We start from the raw sequence: 19,013 nt of genomic DNA, 5'->3' as shown, positions 1-19,013 counted from the left end.
CATCTGAAGAAATGACACTAGTTAAGTTCTAGTTTCTAGAGTAAGGATTCTTCAGAATTACTATTTGTGCTATTTCCTCTAATTGTCAATGAGAATTGTTTTGATCAATTTATTAAATGACAAAAGAATAATTTATATCACACATTACCTGTGGCCCAAATGCAGCCTCCAACCATTGCAAAAGGCCAAAACTTAGGGCACTGTAGTATCAGGTTGACCACCAAGGCCACCAACCAGATGGCAGCACAAAGTACCCACTGGAGAAACATTCCTGCAAATGAAAGACCTTGGTGTTAGTGGTTCAAATTGATTTGAATAAATTAGCATTTAGGAATATCAGTGAGGCATTATTATGGGAATAGCCAAAATTTACTGAATGCCTGTGTGCCAAGCACTTTGCACATTTCATTTTAACAACTGCTTTGCATTATAATTGAGCCAAAGCTTAAAAATAGAGAAAATGGATCTGAGATTAAGCAACTTGTCCAAATAGTTAGTAGTTTGCCCAACTGGGTTGTAAATCCAGGTTGTTTGACTTCAAAGCCTGTACACAATGTGTCCCTGTTTAACATACTTTTTTTCTCCTATTAGACATATGAAGAATTTTCTACAACAGTGTGTTGGCAAGACTTTGTTTATATTTCCATTTCCATCTTAGTGCCATTGCTATTCAAAAGTAAGGCATTAGGAACTTCACAGTAGCATGAAAGTGATTTAAACCTTTGTGGATCATTTATGCCACCTGTGGTATAAGAATATAATCATTTATGACCACAGATAGACCTGTATTCCTTCAGTTAGAGCAGTGGTTCTCAACCTGTGGGTTGTGACTCCTTTGGGGGTCGAATGACCTTCATTGGGGTCACCTAAACACATACTGCATATCAGATATTTACATTATGATTCATAACAGTAGCAAAATTACAGTTGTGAAGTAGCAACAAAAATAATTTTATGATTGGGGGGTCACTACAACATGAGGAACTGTATTAAAGGGTCATGGCATTAGGAAGGTTGAGAACCACTGAGTTAGAGTTTAATGGTTGTGGGAGCCAGACATCATAAACTCGAGAATTAGCCTTCCAGGTCAGGGCTATTGTAATTTCCATGCTCTGAGTTGTCATTTGCCAGTTATATGAAGATCACCTGGTGATGTGAGATGTTTCTATACCTTCCTGAGGCTTGTGTATCACCCAGAATTTGTGGATTAAAAAGATAAAGAAATAGCTGACAATGAATGAAACACTGAGACAATTAAAATTAGAAGTGCCACTTCTGACTCTAACTTCGAAAGACTTTTGCTTATTTCCATTCAGTCTCACAGTGGAGCAGAGAGAAGAAAGAATGGCTGCTAACCTTTATGATAAAGAAAAGGTCTTCACTTAACAAATGAGGAACTGAAAACACAAGAGCTGATAAGGTTTACTCAGGATCACAGAGATAATTGTAAAAGACCTAGAAGCCCGATCCTCTATTCATTTTGTACATTCTTCTATTAGTTTCCATTCCTGTTTAACCTTAAAAGGAAAACAGAAGGAAGGCCCTGGAGCCTTGGTTCTCAACCTTCCTAATGCTGCAATATATTTTTCATTGTTGAAAAGGGGTCACAACCCATAGGTTGAGAACCGCTGTCCTAGAGGAAAACAATTTGTAATCCTATTGCCCAGGAGTAGGAAGAGATGAACTGGGAGATAACACAACTGCAACCAAGTTGTAAATGCTACCAAGGAAGGAATTCCCAACAGATATTCACCAGACTATCTCCAATTCTTACTCTTATCTTTAATAGGGAAGGCAAGTACATAAAAATAATTCTCGTTGCTCTTTCCCTAAAGCTCACATTACAGTCAGTTGTGCTGTAATGTGGCAGGTGCATCTGTAAGAATCACGACATTGTGCAAAATCATGCAGTAAAAACCACAGAGCTCCAGGAGAAAATCGGGTTAGGGGAACACCACCCAAACATTTCGTCAGTGATGTATTAAAAGAAGATAGGGACCTAATTAAAATGGTAATACAGTTTCAACTGGTTGAATGCTTGAATACATGAATGCTGCAATAAACAGGGCACTTTAATTTGAAAAAGTCCAGATGTTTGCTTCTGGGAGTAGGCTTCGGAAGGGCTGCAGATGTGAGTTACTGTGAAGGTGCTGGGTGAAGGTTCTGATACCAGATGTAGATGGGTGTGATGCATCGTAACACGTGCAGGGGACTGAGGGAGCTGGGAGATATTTGGAGGGTGTGTATGTGTGTGTACATTTTACGTATCTTTACACATCTTTACTCATCTGGGTACTACTTTCTGTGTTCACCTAATGTTGGCACATAAGCAAGCACAAAATTCATGTTATACTCAAATTGTTCTCTAATACATCAATTGTGTTGGAGATCTGTGTTTATAAAACAAATGGTATTCATCTAATAGAACTGACGATAACGTCTTTCTTTTGTGTGCTTCCGTATGGAAAAAGCTTTCCGGACAGTACCCACACTGGCTTTACCATGAAACACAATCTTAAAAGTCATCCTATACTGACTAACTCTGAGATAAATTACACAGGCACTATCAAATTATTTGAAACTCCATTCATGAGATACCCGGAATAAATCAACAAAATGTGTTTTTGTAGATACCATTTTTAAAAGACCTAAAAAGGAACAATACATTTAAAAATAATATATGGTTAACAATGAAGGAAAAACAATTACCATCACCAGTATCATATTTTTTAAGTGGCACAAAGTTGGAGCCAAACAAAAGGATAGCTATGGCAGAGGAGATGTAACCAATGGTCAAGTCTGTTCCATTATTGCTCATGGTTCCAGCACTGCCTGGAAGTTAGTCGCTTTAGACCTGATGATAGCTTCTGAAAAAAAAAAAAAAAATGAAACAATTGAGAAGTTGTGAGCCCGTGAACAAACTGTGGTGGATACATGGTATTTACTGAGCTTTTCCAAAGAAGATTCCTTCTTGCAGATAGCTAGGACATTATGCAGCTATATATCTATGTTCATAATTCATGTTCATTTATTCAGGTTTTTAAGTATTCTATTCTCAAATATTTTTTATCACTAGCCTATAATTCAGAAAAGCAAACGAACCAAGTTTGTCTTCAGAGCTTAAAAATCCTGCCTTTTTCTAAGACCTGGATATAATTTTCCATATATTTTAAAAAAATTATCCTGTAATAGTTTCAATCACTGCAGAAAATTCTGTTGGACAACATGAACTTATTAAAAATCTCTGGATGTCCTATGAAGAAATAACCAAGATTCACAGCTCTATTTACAGTCACCAAAATGTGGAAACAGCCTAAATGCCCACCAACCCAGGAATGGATTGATAAGCTGTGGTATATGTATACCATGGAATACTATTCAGCCACTAAAAAAGATGGAGACTTTATATCTTTTGTATTAACCTGGATGGAAGCAGAACACATTATCCTTAGCAAAGCATCACAAGAATGGAGAATCAAGATGTACTCAATTCTGATATAAGGAAAATTAATGACCTAGCACTCAGTGGGGGGTAGGGGATGGGAAGGGCAGAAAGACGGAAAGAGGGAGGGGATGGGGGGGTCGTGGAGGGGTGGTACACATTTTGGGGGCAGAACACTATTATAAGAGAGTCTTTACCTAACCTGAGCGACTAATGTAAACTGGTTCTTTGTACTCACAATGAATCCCCAATAATAATAATAATAAAAGAACCAAGATCAGACATTTTTCATAAGATATCATTTGGAAAATACCACTGATCACAATTCACCTTTTTAGTTGCATTAGCTACATGAGAAAAAAAACAACAAAAAAAGTAATTTTGTCACAGGAGATGAAGAGTCCGTGATGCCATCCTGGATTCATATTTTGCACACTGAGCTTTTGGAATAAATCCTCTACAGTGGAATTTGGCACAATCTAGGTTTTTTTCCCTTCAAATTTGATGTTGTGGTGAAAGTTTCTTGTGGCTCTATATTGAATAAAGTACACCTGAGATCAACTTTCCACGTTACCTTATTTCACAATGGCAAATGCTTGAAAGTCCACAAATTGTTTCTTATATGTTCTTGCAGAGAATGCTAAATATACAACTACCTAAAAATGTTATTTAGCATTGTTATGGACTGTTTAATGGAAAACAGCAAACATTTCAAAACTGGTTCCTATACTTTAGTAAGGAAAACATTCATTTGAAATTGTGTGGATTTTCTTATAACAAAAGCAGAAACAAAAACGAAACACACGCTGGTAAGAAAACATCCTCCACGGGGGTAAAAGTTGACGAAGAGACTCTGAGGCCTGTTTGACTCTAACACAGTAACACTATTCAATAAAAATAACAATAGGCTGAGAGCATTTCAGTGGTGGCTTACACAAGCCAGGCTGAGATATCAGAGCTGCAACAGGTCAGAGATGCAGGAGGCAATCTGGAAAATCTCTCCTATGATTAAAAAGACATGTGATGAGGTGATAACTAAAGAAACCATGCTTTTCTGTTTTTGCGTTTGAAACAGTATCTCACTCTGTTGTCCTGGCAGAGTGCCATGGCATCATGGTAGCTCACAGCAACTCCTGCCCTCAAGAGATCTCTTGCCTCTAGTTTTTCTATTTTTAGTAGAGGTGGGGTGTTGCTCTTGCTCAGGCTGGTCTCCTGAGCTCAAACGATCCACCTTCCTCAGCCTCCCCAAGTGCTAGGATTACAAGCCTGAGTCACCAATGCCCAAGTGCGGCCATTCTTTTCCATTTTAATTAAAAACAGGCAAAGCAAAACAAACCTTTATACATACATTGATAACAAGAGAATGACTAACCTTCAAATGTAGCAAGTTAGTTCACAGAGAAGAAGGATTCACGACAAGGCCTCTGATTTCACTCACTCCAGATTGAAAAAATAATGCGAAGTGCCAATCAATTATTACCTGCAGGTAAATGAAGTTTACTGGGTACGGCTTTTGGACATGTTGGAAAGCACACGGTCTTAATTTCAACATGGATTGGCAATAACTTGACACTCTTTAAAGAAGAGTCTGGCTCTTTCTAAGTCAGTGAAAAATCAGTGTTTTCGTGGAGAAGGGAAGCAGTATCACTCTCTCCAGCACATTCTTCCCAATTCTTCTTCTTTTTTTTTTTTTTTGTAGAGACAGAGTCTCACTTTATGGCTCTCGGTAGAGTGCCGTGGCGTCACACGGCTCACAGCAACCTCCAACTCCTGGGCTTAAGCGATTCTCTTGCCTCAGCCTCCTGAGCAGCTGGGACTACAGGCGCCCGCCACAACGCCCGGCTATTTTTTTGTTGCAGTTTGGCCGCGGCCGGGTTTGAACCCGCCACCCTCGGCATATGGGGCCGGCGCCCTACTCACTGAGCCACAGGCGCCACCCCCCCAATTCTTTTTTGTGCAAACCTGACAAGTCTCAAATTATTTTAAAGTAAAACCGAACATTATTTTAATGTTTTCTTTTAAGTATCCACGGATAGGTCACATACATACCAAACCATAGTCATTCGTTTTCATGGTACTACTTTTGCTTCATTTAGCAAATATTTACCTTAAATTGTTCCTAGTAATTTTAACTTCTGTGCAGACTTTAAACAAAAATGAGTACTTGTTGCTGTGATGGACACTGTTCTGCTGTCAGCTAAAAGAGTCCTTTTCAGTTTCAGGTTACTTCCCCCACTCTTCTCTAAAAGAACAGGGTTTGAATCTGACCTTTGAGTTTTCTTTTTAACCACTAGCGAGCAGTAGGTCTTTGGAAAATCTTGAGACCCCCTTCCCCCCCCTCGCGAAGCTGGCAGGTTTTCCGGGTCGCCGTACTCACTGCGCTGGGGACAGCCCGCGACACTCGCCCCTGCTCGGCGCTCCAGCCGCGCGTCTCCGGCTTGCGGGTGGCCGTCCCAGCCCGACTCATTCCCCCGGTGCCTGGGCCGCCCCGCCAGCCTCGCTCCGCCGGGACAAGCGCGGGGGCAGCGGCGAGGGCTCTAGCACTCGTGACCCAGGGGCCCGGGTCCTCTGCTAGGGCGGACGGCCAATCCAGCCTTCACTTCCCGCGGGGACATTGACCTCCACCTAAGGAGGGTGGAGAGGGCAGGGCTTCAGCAGCAGGACGCGGAAGGACAATCAATGACCTAGCAGCTGTTCTCCACTGAATGCTGAGGTGACTCAGACCAGGAAGGGGAAGCCTTTGTCAAGCCCTTTTGTCATTCAATCAGAAAACTTTTCAATAGAAAAGCCTTATGTATTTAAGAGGTGATTAAACTCTCAGCATTTCACCTTCTTTAAGTGGATAGATGTGGGTATTATTTGTGGTGTTTCTGGATAAAACAGAAGGTAAAGAATTTCACACAATTGTAAAAGACTACCTCAAGCTGAAATTTGCCACTTAATATCAAGAAATTCATCTGAACCACTGATATCACTAACATCTCTTGTGACATCACAAGACTTCACTTGTAATTACTAATTCTTTATAAATGCACCTAAGCCCTTATCTGTATGTCGTAGATGTGTATCATCTATGTTCTGAGCGCTGTGTGAGAACATATATTCTCAGCCTCTCAAGCTTGGCTGCATATTACCAAGGCCCAGGAAGGTGATTTTGTTTTTTTAATACTAATATCTGGACTCCATACCAGACCAATTAAAATAGAATTTCTGGGGATGTGGCTCAAAAATAATGTTCTTTGGAAACTTTCCCCAGGTGACTATAATGTGACCATATTCTAGGTCAATACTTGTCAAATTTCGTTGTCTGTACAAATCACCTGAGAAACAGGATAAAATGCAATTTTAAATGAAAGGTCCTGAGAACTTTCTTTAGATTTTGAGAAAAATTCCTCTACTTCTCCACTGTCTAATATGTCATCACTGGAAGCATGTGGTTGTTTAAATTGAAATTAGAACAAAATGTTTACTAGTTCTTTTGCACTGGACACCTTTCAGGCACCCTGTGTGCAGAAAGTTCTGTTCTACTGGGAAGCCTGCTCTGGACTCTCAGCTCTGGCAGAACAGCAGTGACCTAGAGTACCTACCTCATGGAGGCTGCACGATACAAAAAGGTGCAGACTTGGAATTGGAAAGGGGTGCTAGGTTTTGTCTTACTCTGAGCTCAAGAAAGCCTCTCTGAAGAAGTGCCATTTAAATGAGACCCATCCAGTGGTTGGTAATGGGGGTGGAGTTCCCGAGGAGGAGAAAACATGAGGACTGTCAGAATGAGGTCTTCTAGGAGAGAGTCCTAGTTTAAACACTGCTCGCGTTCAAGTTCATAGAGTACAGTGTCAGATTAGAGGAGGGGAAGGCAAAGGATCATTTCATTTAAAGAATTAAAAAAGCAAAGCTTTTCACTTGAGGGAACAGACCTCAAAGTGGTTCAGGAAGATTTTGAAGTAATAAGTTTCTTTGTCCACACACACGCACACACACACACACACACACACGCACACACACACACATAAATATAAAATATGTAATACTTTCAGAGGTAGGGGAAATATTTCCTCTTGCTTCTGGTATGGAGGAGGATAAAAGAACCATTTTGACATATACTTATGCCTTTTACATATACAAACCCTCTCTTAACAATGGTCAAGGGCCTAAATCCAACCTCGAGTGATTTCACTTCATGATTACAAGATAACGTCAATGATCATGTGATTCAGGTTCATATTGAGAAACTGAGACTCACATTGTTGATTTCCTAAAATCTTACAGTGAGTTGGGGACTGAGTTAGACTTGAGAATTTTCATCATACAGTGTCCCAGTCTAGTGCTTTCTACATCACACCACAGAGCAAACCAAAACATAGATGACTTGCTGCTGAAACTGAAATTTTTCTTTCATATCGCTTTATATGCATTAATACTGAAAGAGAATGGTCTGTATTAACAGAGTCCTGCCAGACACTAAAAGATCCAAGTTGTAACTATCCTTTACTGTTACTTCTCTGAGAAAGTCATTTCATCTCCTGAAACCTCAGTTTTCTTGCATGTAAAATGGTAACAATAAGGTCTATTCACTTCACTCTTTCATGTGGTTAGAAAATGTACTGTGTATCTTTTGGGCTAGGATTTCTGGTTACTGCTCTGACATTTGAAGACCTTGAATGTCTTCACTCCCATCATCACAACAAGAAAAAATGCTGAACAAACCCCAAACCAGCAGCTCTTCTTACATCTGTCAGAGAAGGAAGATCACAGGGCAAATCACCTCTCTGAAACCTGAAAAGATAGGTGAAGGTAGAAAATCACAGCTTTTCAGGGGAGCAGACGCTGCTGGGGTAAGTAATATAGGGTGAAACCGGGTTCAATAGTAATTGGCAAATCGGCAGTTCAACGATTACTGAAACAGTGATTGTCAAATTGCTGAAGGCTGAGTGTGGACTATTAGGAGTTGAAAACTCTGGGAGAGAGGGGTCCAATCCTAGAGAAGCATGCACATTTGAAGTGAGTTTTGCTTTCAGAAGGTAGGGATTAAAAAATTCCTCTGGCTTCTTAAGGAGGAGGAAAAAAGAACCATTTGAAATATAGCTGTGCCTTTTATGGTACATACAAAAGGCATAAATAATATGTAAAACACATATATAATATGAATTTTGCATTTATAAAAGGCATATATGCCTTTTATTCTCTGAAATATAAGCTTGCCCTTGAGGCAAACTATCAGAACTAGAGAAAGGGTACTAGGGCTCAACTATAACTTGAACTTTAACATATGCAAAAAATGTAACTAAATCATTTGTACCCTCATATTAATCTGAAATTTAAAATATACATGTGGGTGTGTATATATCAGAAAAATGTAACACTCAATAGAAAAATAATAAAAAAAAAAGAAAGGGCAACTAGACAATTTGTGCTCCTTCTAGACTTTCTTTCTCATATAAGGAGAGAAAAAAAAAGGTTAAGAAACTTTGGAAGTCCACAGCTCAGGGAATCTAACCAACTAAAAGATAGAGAACTTATGAGATTTTTAGAATGCGTCAACTCTTTAATCTCTTTTGATTGTGTTAACAGTACTCAGTATAATAACAGTAGATTACAACTGAAACAGCTTCAAGACACAGACTCAGTTTAAGCACAAGAGTCTAAGAAAACCCAAAGACAATAGTGGAGACTTAAAAAAAAGGCATTGGAGAAAATTGATATACAGCTACATCAATTGATTATACAGCAGACATTAAACACAGCCTAACTGCCAGCCAGACAAACTGAAACCCATAGGCCTATTTACCTTGTTTCCTATTATCTGATACATCATGACTGGCTTTCAACACACATTTACAAAGTATGCTAAATGGCAAGAAGAAACAGTCTACAAAGACAAAGGAAGCATGAAAACCAGACTTAGATGGTTCTAAGGCAGGGACTTTGAAATTATCAGAGGGGGAATTTAAAATGCCCATTTTAATATGCTAAGCGATGTACTGGGAAAGATGGACAGCATGCAAGGACAAATGTGTCATATAGAGATGAAGGGTGGCGCCTGTGGCTCAAAGGAGTAGGGTGCCGGCCCCATATGCCAGAGGTGGTGGGTTCAAGCCTGGCCCAAGCCAAAAACTGCAAACAAACAAACAAACAAACAAACAACCCCTGCCCCCCCCCAAAAAACCCCAGAGAGATGGAAACTCTTAAGAATCAAAAGGAAATGTTAGAAAGTAAAAAGGTGGCAAGGAAAATGAGAAATGCTTTTGACAGCTGAGAAAGAATCAGTGAGTTTGAAGGTATGTCAATGGAAACTTCCTAAACTGAAACAGAAAGAGAAAATGAGTTTTTAAATGGAATAAAATATTCAAGAAGTGGATGAAAATTACACAAGGCACAAAATTTATGTCGTGGGAATACCAGAAAGAAAAGAGAGCAAGGAAAAGATATTTAAGTTAATAATCACAGAGAATTTCCAGAATTAATGATAGATACCAAACCACAGATCTAGGAAGCTCAGAGAACATCAAACGAGATAAATACAAAAATATCTACACAGAGATTTTGGGGAGTATTTTTCAAAAATCTGTCATATGCAGGTTGCAGAAAATCAGACAAAGAGAAAAAAAATTAAAAGGAGTCAGAAGAAAAAGTAGCATTTTACCTATCCATGAGAATGGATGAGAATTACATCTGACTTTTCCTTGGAACAATGCAAGCAAGAGAGAGTATAAAATATTTAGAGTATTAATATTAGATATCTACTGAGAAGAAATAAAATAATTTTATTTTTCTTTTTTCCTTTGCAGTTTATGCCCAGGGCTGGGTTTGAACCCACCACCTCTGGTATACGGGGCAGGCGCCCTACTCACTGAGCCACAGGCAGCACCCTACACTGTATTATTTATGGCAATTTACAATTGCCAAGATGTGGAGTCAACCCAAGTGCCCATCAACCCATAAATGGATTAATAAACTGCAGTATATGTATACCATGGAATACTATTTAGCCATAACAAGATGGAGACTTTAGATCTTTTGTATTAACCTAGATAGAGTTGGAGAACATTCTCTTTAGTAAAGTATCACAAGAAAAGCAAGTATCCAATGTATTCAATACTAATATGAAGCCAGTAGATGAACTAAACCACACTCGCACAAACTTCAATTTAATTAAAGTTGGGAAGAGGGAAAGGAGGGAGGAAAAGAAGGGAGGAAAAGAAGGGAGGAGAGAGGCAGAAGAGGGGAGGAGAGAGGGATTGGTGTGCTTTTTCCTAACAGGAAAATGTAGGGTTATGTGGCACACCTCTTGGGTGTGGGTTAAAACAACATGGACCTTACCTAACAAATGAAAACATTGTAACCTAATCATTGGTATCCTCCTAAGAATTTGAAATAAATAAAAATTTAGATTGTTCAAAGAAAAATCTACCAACTAGAATTTTGTATGCAGTCTAATTATCCTTTAAAAGTAAAGAGAAAATAAAAACACTTTCTTTGACAAAAAATGAGGAAATTTGGAAGAAATGTTCAAAGAAGTTCCTCAGTGAGAAAGAAAATGATATAGGTCAGAAACGTGGATTGAAATGAAGGAAAAACATTAGAAAAGGAATAGATGAACATAAAATTAAATCTTTTATTTTTCTTATCCTTAATTGATACAATGGATAACTGTTCAAAATAATAATACAGTTATAAATTGTGTGATTTTAGCTTATGAATCAGTGAAATGGAAGACAGCAATACATAAGGGTTAGCAGACAGGCATGAAGAACAGCTTTTTGTTCAGAAAATCAGACAAAGAGAAAAGTATTTGCACTGCCTGTGAAGTGATTTAGTGTTACTTAAAAGTTGCGAATGTACACCGCAAATTCTAAGGCAATTTCCAAAATAATTTTTGAAAAGAAGTGTAAGTGATATGCTACAGGAGAAGATATTATAAAATGGAACCATATAAAAATGCTTAATTGTAACTAGAGAAGGCAGCAAAGGTCAGGAAGACAAAAGACAAAACAAAGGACAAAAAAGACAGAAAACAGTTACTACGTGGGAGATATTAATCCAACTCTATCAATAATTATTTTAAATGTAAATGGTCTAAATACCAATTAAAAAACAAAGACAGCAAATGAAATACAGGACCCAACTATATATTGTTTACAAGAAATCCACTTTAATTATAAAAACACAAATTAAAAGGGATGGAGAAAGATATACTATCACAACACTAATTAAAAGAAAGCTAGAGTAGCTACCTTAATTTCTGATAAGGTGGGTTTCAGGCAAGGAAATTATCAGGGTTAATGAGGGGGCATTACAGAATGACAAAGGAGTCAACTGTGCAATAAGACAGACTCATGCCTGTAGCTCACAACAGACTGACAAAGTCTGAGGCCAAACTGACGAAACTGCAAGGAGAAATGGAGACACATTCGCTATTACAGGTGGGAGACGCCAATATTCCTCTACTGAACTAGTATTGAATTGACAAATCTAAAGCAGAATGTAGTTGAACTGAACAGAGCCACCATCATTGGGATCTAAGTTGATGGTTAAAATTCATCCAATCAGAGCAGAACACATTCTTCTCACACAGAGCATTAACCTGGATAAACTGCATCTGGGGCCTTATAATTTGCAGGAGCCCATAGCCCTGTCCAACATCAAGAGTGTACTCTGATAGCAACTGTGAACTTTAGTTCATAATAATGTATCTGTATTGGTCCATCAGTTGTAACAGAATTACCAAACTAAGGCAGGAAGTTAATAACAAGGGACCTATGGGAGGGGAGAGGGGTTATACTGGATCTCTCTGTCTTATCCGCTCACTTTTTTTTTTTTAATAACCTAAAACTGTTGTAAAAATAATTTGTAAATATTCTGTTATTCTCAATTTTTGATTATTGTATGGCAATGAAACTGTTTTTTCACTCTGGTGAAGTACACCAACCCTGTCCATTACTTTCTCATATTTAATATACATAATGGATATTATATATATGGTATATTTGCTCACTTATTTAAAGTTATTTAATTCATTGATTACTTTTTCAGCCATTCACAAGAGATGTGCAAGAGAAGTACTTATGAAGCCAGAAATCTACCATCAAGTAATAGTTTACTCTTGTCAATAGAATGAAAATAAATATTTTTCATACTTAATCTTTGAACACCTGTTGTTTCATGACCCTCTGGGGTGTGTGGATAAAGGAGCGTTAAACAATCTGGGCTGATTACCCCCCTTCCTTCAGCTGCTAAATGATCCCATGAAGTAAGGGCTTCTGCTCCTCATTTTGAGTATGTCTATATCTAATGTGAAGTTATGGATTGTCAGAAGGAGAAAGACCTTCTGATTCATGAGATAATGTAATTATGTACTTTAATGTTTCAAAGAAGTATTTTTAGCTTGGGGGGAAGGGAGAAGAAATCAATTTAACACATAATTTTCAAGAAGAGTTTTATTATATCACAGAAGCAAACAAAACTTTCTAAGAATAATATGAATTTGGAAAAACAATGCCTTATTACTGAGAAATAAATATTCCTGTCCTAATTCAAAGTACATTTTTCTTACAAAATGTTTTATGATGTTATCCCCAATAAAATATTACTTTTTGTTGACTCTTAAAAATAAGGTTTACAAAAAATTAAAGTTTATTCCTTAAAGAGCTACTCTTCTGTAAGAATAGTAAATTGAAACAACCATAGTTTTAATCACTTATTTTGAGCTTAAGAAAACATGAATATTATTCAATTATTTATTTGTATCTATTTATTATCTACTTAATTTCATAAAGTCTTTGAATAAGTGCAGAATTAAAACATACAATGAAATAACAGGAATAAAGGATAAAAAAGTGGGAACTTGAGAAAGTCAAGAGGAAAGAAAACAAAAGGTTCAGACTCCACGGACACATACTGTTACTGTAACACACTTTCAGTTCTCATTTGAGTTTCACAAGGAAAAAGGCCAATAGCTGGATATAACAGCTTCTGAAGGTACTTTTAAAAGTACTATTAATTGGGTTTCCTTATATTCTTAACACTCTTGAATTCATTTGACAAATTTTTATGCTGTGCCTGTTATAAACCAGATACTTGTTGTAGACACAGAGACAGTCAAAAATCCATGCACCAACTCAGCTTACGTCCAAGGAAGTGGAGCCAGATGATAAATGTTATATATGGCATATTAAACAATGTGCGCTAAGAAAAAAACCAATTAAGGAGGTAGGGAGAGTAGAGACTCTGTGTGGGCGTAAGAAAATGTGTAGGAAAGGGAGACCTAACTGAGAGAGAGACATTTGAGTCCAGGCTGGAAAGAGGGGCTGGGGTAGGGAAAGCATAACCAGCACAGAGGCCCTGAGGCATATGGAGGGGCTGGCAAAGTGGTCACTGTGGCCAACCTGTGGGGATAAGGAGAGTGGTGGAAAATGAAGTTTGAGTGTCAGTGGGGGTAAGTGAGGGGTCTTGTGGGCCATCCAACGGACTGTGGCTATTCCTCTGAAGAAAATGGGGGGGCCCTGGAGTATTCTGATCATAGGAGGTGTATCAGTCATCTATTGCTGTGTAACAAGCATGGTCACCAAAAATATAGTAGCCTAAAAGAACATTAAATATTTGTTGTCTCTCATAGTTTTTGTGGGTCAAGAATTTAGGAGCAGCCTGACCAAGGGTTCCCTCTCGGGGTTTCTCATCAGGTCGCAGTTGGATGTGGGCTGGGGCTCTAGTCACTGCAGATGTGCTCAGGAGGCTCCAAATCCAAGGTGGCTTACTCACCTGACCGGTGGGTTGGATGGAGCTGCTGGTGGGAGATCTCAGTTCTTCTTAACATGGGGGTCTCCTCTTCATAGGACTGCTCTAGTGTCCTCATGACATGTTGCTGGCTTTCCATAGAGAAGTCCAAGAGTCTGGGGGGAATGTCATTGTCCTCTATGACCTAGTGTCTGAAGTCACACACCACCACTTGCACAGTATTCTAACTGTCACACAGGACATTCCTGACTTAGTGTGAGAGGACAATGCAGAAAGGCATGGATACCAGGAGGCGAGAGAGTTATGGAACAGGGTCTCTGCATGGGCCCAAGTATGTGGGATTCAGCACAAAAGGAGAGGGAAATAGGTATTGTTAGCAGCACAGAGCAGCATGGATGGTGACAGGTGCAGTTACAGGGCCATGGGAGATGTGGTGGTGGGAGCTTCATGCACTTTCCTCTAATTCTTTTTTCTGTTTCTCAGTGAAATAGGAATCAATATCATAGATCAAGAATGAGGATCAGGAAGGAGGTGTTTAGAGGGTCATAAGTATTTCAAACTTTTCAGTGTCTTTAAGTGAGGCAGTCACTAATCTTTGGCCATATTATAAAGACAAAGAAAACACCTTCTTTTTAATCATTGTTCCATTGGAGGAGCCACAGCCCAAGTTTCAGTAAAGCAAAAACAAAAAGGGTTCTGTTTTCATTTTAAAGACCATTTTTTTTTTCCTTTTTGGTTTCAAGAACTGTCTTTGTTTATAGCCTGGAAACTTTTATGCTATCAGCATCCTTTGGTTTGGGATTAGACTACTTTGTTACTTCTGTTTATGGAATAGAATAAAATACAGATACTATGTGTGGCTAATGGAGACAGATAACAACACTGGCCTTGTCCTAGGTCAATCAGCCTAAGACTGCCAGGGACAAACCTGTAGACTAGCTAAGTCTGCCTACATGTGTCCCAGGAACTGTGGGTTTTTTCATCAAACAAAGGGAAAAATAAAGAGTTCAGGTGCAATGTAAATGAAGTGTTTTGATAGGCTCAAAGCAAAATGTTTTTGTGTGTAAAGGGGGCCAACCTCAGTTCTGGACTGTGAAACGAGCCTGTGGTCCTATTTCCTGGGAAATGAAGTCAAGATAAGATGTAAATGTGTCCTGAGGCCCATTCCCTGGAGCTCTGAGCAGGGATTATAAATCAAGGCTGCTTCTCTGGCTCACAGCAACTAACTCCTTCAGGTGAGATTGGGACGTTTCCTTCTTAATGCGATAGCTGTTTTTGATAGTCCCTGATTTCAGAGAAGAAAAGTTCACAGCAAGTAAGCAGTAGTCACTCCAAAATTGGGGCCATTAGGACAGTTTATAGATTCAGTGTACTTTTAGGAGAAATATTGTTTTCTAACAAATTTTCACCTCACTTTATCTGTGGCACCGATTTTGGATTGATGAATAGCAAAGAAAAAAATTTACTTTCTTGTTCCAAATCATTTTTTACTTTCTCAGATTGTATTTCTATAATTTACTATAGTTCAAAATGTTGATGCATAGTCGCTTGTACAAAAATAGTCTATCTTCCGTATTTTTAAGTTTTTAATTATAAGGTGCTTAGAAAGAGTTCCCACTAGCCTGTGTAGGTGACATGAGGCCACTTTGATTTTTAATGACTGGATTGCTGCCTTCTGAAGCACGTTTGCCAGACCTGAGTGCCCCACAACTAGGTCGCCAGTTTCCAAAGGGAAGCCTCACATGTGTTCCCAGTCCCCGCAACATCTTTACATCTTTTCTTTCTTGTTCCAGGTTGCCTTGGATGACAATCACTATCGCTAAAGTTTGTCTGAAGAAAACCTCCTGTTCCTGAGGCCGCCGGGGCTCTTGGTAAAAGCAGCATACCTGTGTGTCCACAGTTGCAGCTCCCCAAGGGAGCAGGACATGGCTGGAGTCTGTAAGAACCTCAGAGATATCTCTTCTTGCTGCCTTAGAGCAGTTCTGGTCATGCTCTGATTTTCAGTAAAGCTGCTTTAGCTTCTCTTGGGTGCCTTGTCTCCTGCAAGCAGCCCTTAAAAGTTAAATAAATACCAAAATAAATAAATAAACACCAAAAGAATTAAAAACAAATGAATCAACTAATTAAAAAAAAAAAAGAAATCAACATTCTCAGAGATCCAGCTCTGATTCTACCTTACACAAATGATTAAACCATGCCATTTAACCTCAGTCTTCAGGTCGTTTTTGTCAAGAAAAAGGGACTGGTCTTAAGTTTGTATAGTTAAAGAGCTCATCTGTTAATTTTCTTTCTTTTTTTTTTTTAACGTACACCTTTTTATTTATTTATTTATTTTTTGCAGTTTTGGCTGGGGCTGGGTTTGAACACACCACCTCCGGCATATAGGACCAGCACCCTACTCTCCTGAGCCACAGATGCCGCCCTCATCTGTTAATTTTCTAAAACAAAAGGGAAGAACCTGTCCAGGTAATTCAAAGTATCCATCTTTAAAGACTAAAAAATGGTATATGATCATAGTGTCACATTTAAATGAAAGTTTATACTTGATTTTATTCATGAAAAAATTTAAAACTCTCGAGTGCAATCTTAACTAGGCTGTTCTGTTGTATAAGTAATCTTGAAAATGTCCAGTGGACAAGCATGGCCTCTCATAGCTTGCTCGTTGGCACAACAACGTGACTGTCTTTGGCAGAGTTCTCCAGTCAGAGGAGTCACAGGGTGAAGGTCAACCTGTTACTGTGGCAAAAGGACAGAGGAGAAAAGTCATCAGGGTGCTACTGAGAGATCACTGATTGTCTCCAGCAAGGGCCCTGAGAGGGGTGGAGGAGGATGCGAAGAAGGAAACGTCCTGATGGAAAAGCATTCTGGGTGGTGCCTGTAGCTCCGTGGGCTGGGTGCAGCCACGCACAGCAGGGCTGGCAGGTTCGAACCCAGCCCAGGCCTGCTAAACAACGACAACTGTAACAAAAAACAGCCGGGCGTGGTGGCGGGTGCCTGTAGTCCCAGCTACTTGGGAGGCAGAGGCAGGAGAATCACTTAAGAGTTTGAGGCTGCTGTGGGCCGTGACACCACAGCACTCCACCGAGGGCGGCATAGTGAGACTGTCTCAAAAAAACAAACAAAAAAACAACAAAAGAACAAAAGTAAAAAAAAGCCTCCTGAAGAAAGCCTCCTCAGTGGTGTAGAATGACGTTAATCCTAACTGTTAGCCAGCAGGACTGCCTTGCCACGCTCCATCTTTCCATCAGCTTGGGGAATTACATGCTGTTATCTCCATTTTACGAATGAGGGCACTGAGGCTCAGAGAGTAACTTGCTCAGATCCCTGTGGCTGATAAGTAAAGCGTTTAACCCCAAATCTGCCTGGTTCCAGGGCTTGTATTGTAAATATTGTGATACTTGTGCCTTATGCTTACCCTTTTATATAAATCTGAAGTGTGCATGCAAGCATGCTCCGGAGCAGGTACAAACCTGACATGTGTCCAGGTGTCTCTGCAAGCATGTTCAAACATTTTCTACGCCTATTTCATCTCCTGCCAAGCGATTATACCTTGACGTTTTTGTTTCTGATTTCTAAGTCCTCCTCTTTTCACTCGTTCCCACTCTTCTACATTTCAGGTGGACATCCCATTTTCAAACCTAACATTTTAATTTCTCCCTGTAAGGTCTCCCTTGGATATTACTCAATTTCATGAACAGAGTCACCAATACAGACAGTTTAACAGTTACCAAATAATCACAAGAAAACCACCAGGTCTACTTGAAAAAGTATGAGTTACAAGCTATGAAGACAAAATGGGAAGTTTATCTGTGAAACCACCATAAAAATTTGACCCACACGAGGGCAAAAAACGTAACACAGGCAACAAATCCAATACAAGATGCAATGGAGTCCTATAGTTTTGTAACAATCGATTTGTTCTTTCTCTATACCTGCTGATAAGAAGGAAAAAACATTAACTTAGATTTTAAGCTTATTCTCATATGTTAATTTAGTTAATTTATATTAAGTGGCAAAAATAAAAACAATACAAACAGTTCTTGGTTTACTGAATGGGCTTCCAACCCCTCAAACATCTTTCTTATGTTGTAATGTAGTATTTAAAACCTGCTTCCAACTGAATGATCCATTATGTGACAGGAGGTGGATCAATTATAATCTTTCCATAGAATATTTGAACTTGGAAGCACAGAAACTAAAAGGTAGTTCCTCTTTAAATAGATAAATCCTATCAGAAGTAAAACTAGGGAGCTTTTTGCAGCCACCTTTCCAACTACGTGGAGGAAAGCAGTCTGCAGTGCGAATGAAACCAGCCTACAGAGAGGCTCTGATGAACGGCTGAGGATGAGACTCTAGAGATGCTCCAGTCTGGGGATCTCGTTTTTCCTGGAGCCTAGATGGCTGGCCTTCCAGCAGGTGTTAATGAAGAATCTCCTACTTTCTGGTATGGAGACATGTTGCTAACTAGCCTAAAGGGGAAAAAATAATTTTGATACATAGTTGGGGAGGATATTAAAGTAGTTAACATAATCAAAGAAACAGCTGTAGTGACCAGGCCTCAGTGATGTCTGCGACTGGCATTTCAGAATCGCTAGCTTTCTCTTTTTATTTGCCTCCCATTTCTGCTTGTCTTAGCCTTTGCTAAGACTGGACTTCATGCGGTTTGGCTTTTTCTAGGGTGCTGAGGGAGTCTTTCATCTTTCCTAAGTGGTGACTCTCAGGCTCGAGGGGAAAAGTCTCTGCTAACGTTAACAGGAAAGTGTAATGAAGGCTCCCAACTGGTGTAGCTTAGGTCTCCCGACCACCTCTGAGCCAATCACTCTGGCCAAAAGCATGGGCT

General features: G+C 39.2%; 1 protein-coding gene across 1 annotated transcript in view; it reads right to left on the bottom strand.

Annotated features, from left to right (window-relative positions):
* Nucleotides 1–6,092, bottom strand: part of TMEM144 (transmembrane protein 144) — a 36,592-nt gene extending 30,500 nt beyond the window's left edge. Inside the window, exons 1-4 of the mRNA XM_053583499.1 lie at nucleotides 5,820–6,092; nucleotides 4,815–4,922; nucleotides 2,710–2,867; nucleotides 149–271 (exon numbers count right to left, since the gene is read on the bottom strand). Coding sequence (XP_053439474.1) covers nucleotides 149–271; nucleotides 2,710–2,818 — 232 coding nt within the window. The 5' untranslated portion in view covers nucleotides 2,819–2,867; nucleotides 4,815–4,922; nucleotides 5,820–6,092. The remainder of the gene's footprint in view (nucleotides 1–148; nucleotides 272–2,709; nucleotides 2,868–4,814; nucleotides 4,923–5,819) is intronic.
* Between the last annotated feature and the right edge of the window lie 12,921 nt (nucleotides 6,093–19,013).

This window comes from Nycticebus coucang, chromosome 1 (genome assembly GCF_027406575.1).
Source record: "Nycticebus coucang isolate mNycCou1 chromosome 1, mNycCou1.pri, whole genome shotgun sequence".
NCBI classification, from domain to species: Eukaryota; Metazoa; Chordata; class Mammalia; order Primates; family Lorisidae; genus Nycticebus; species Nycticebus coucang.
This window is presented reverse-complemented; position numbering and strand designations above follow the sequence as displayed.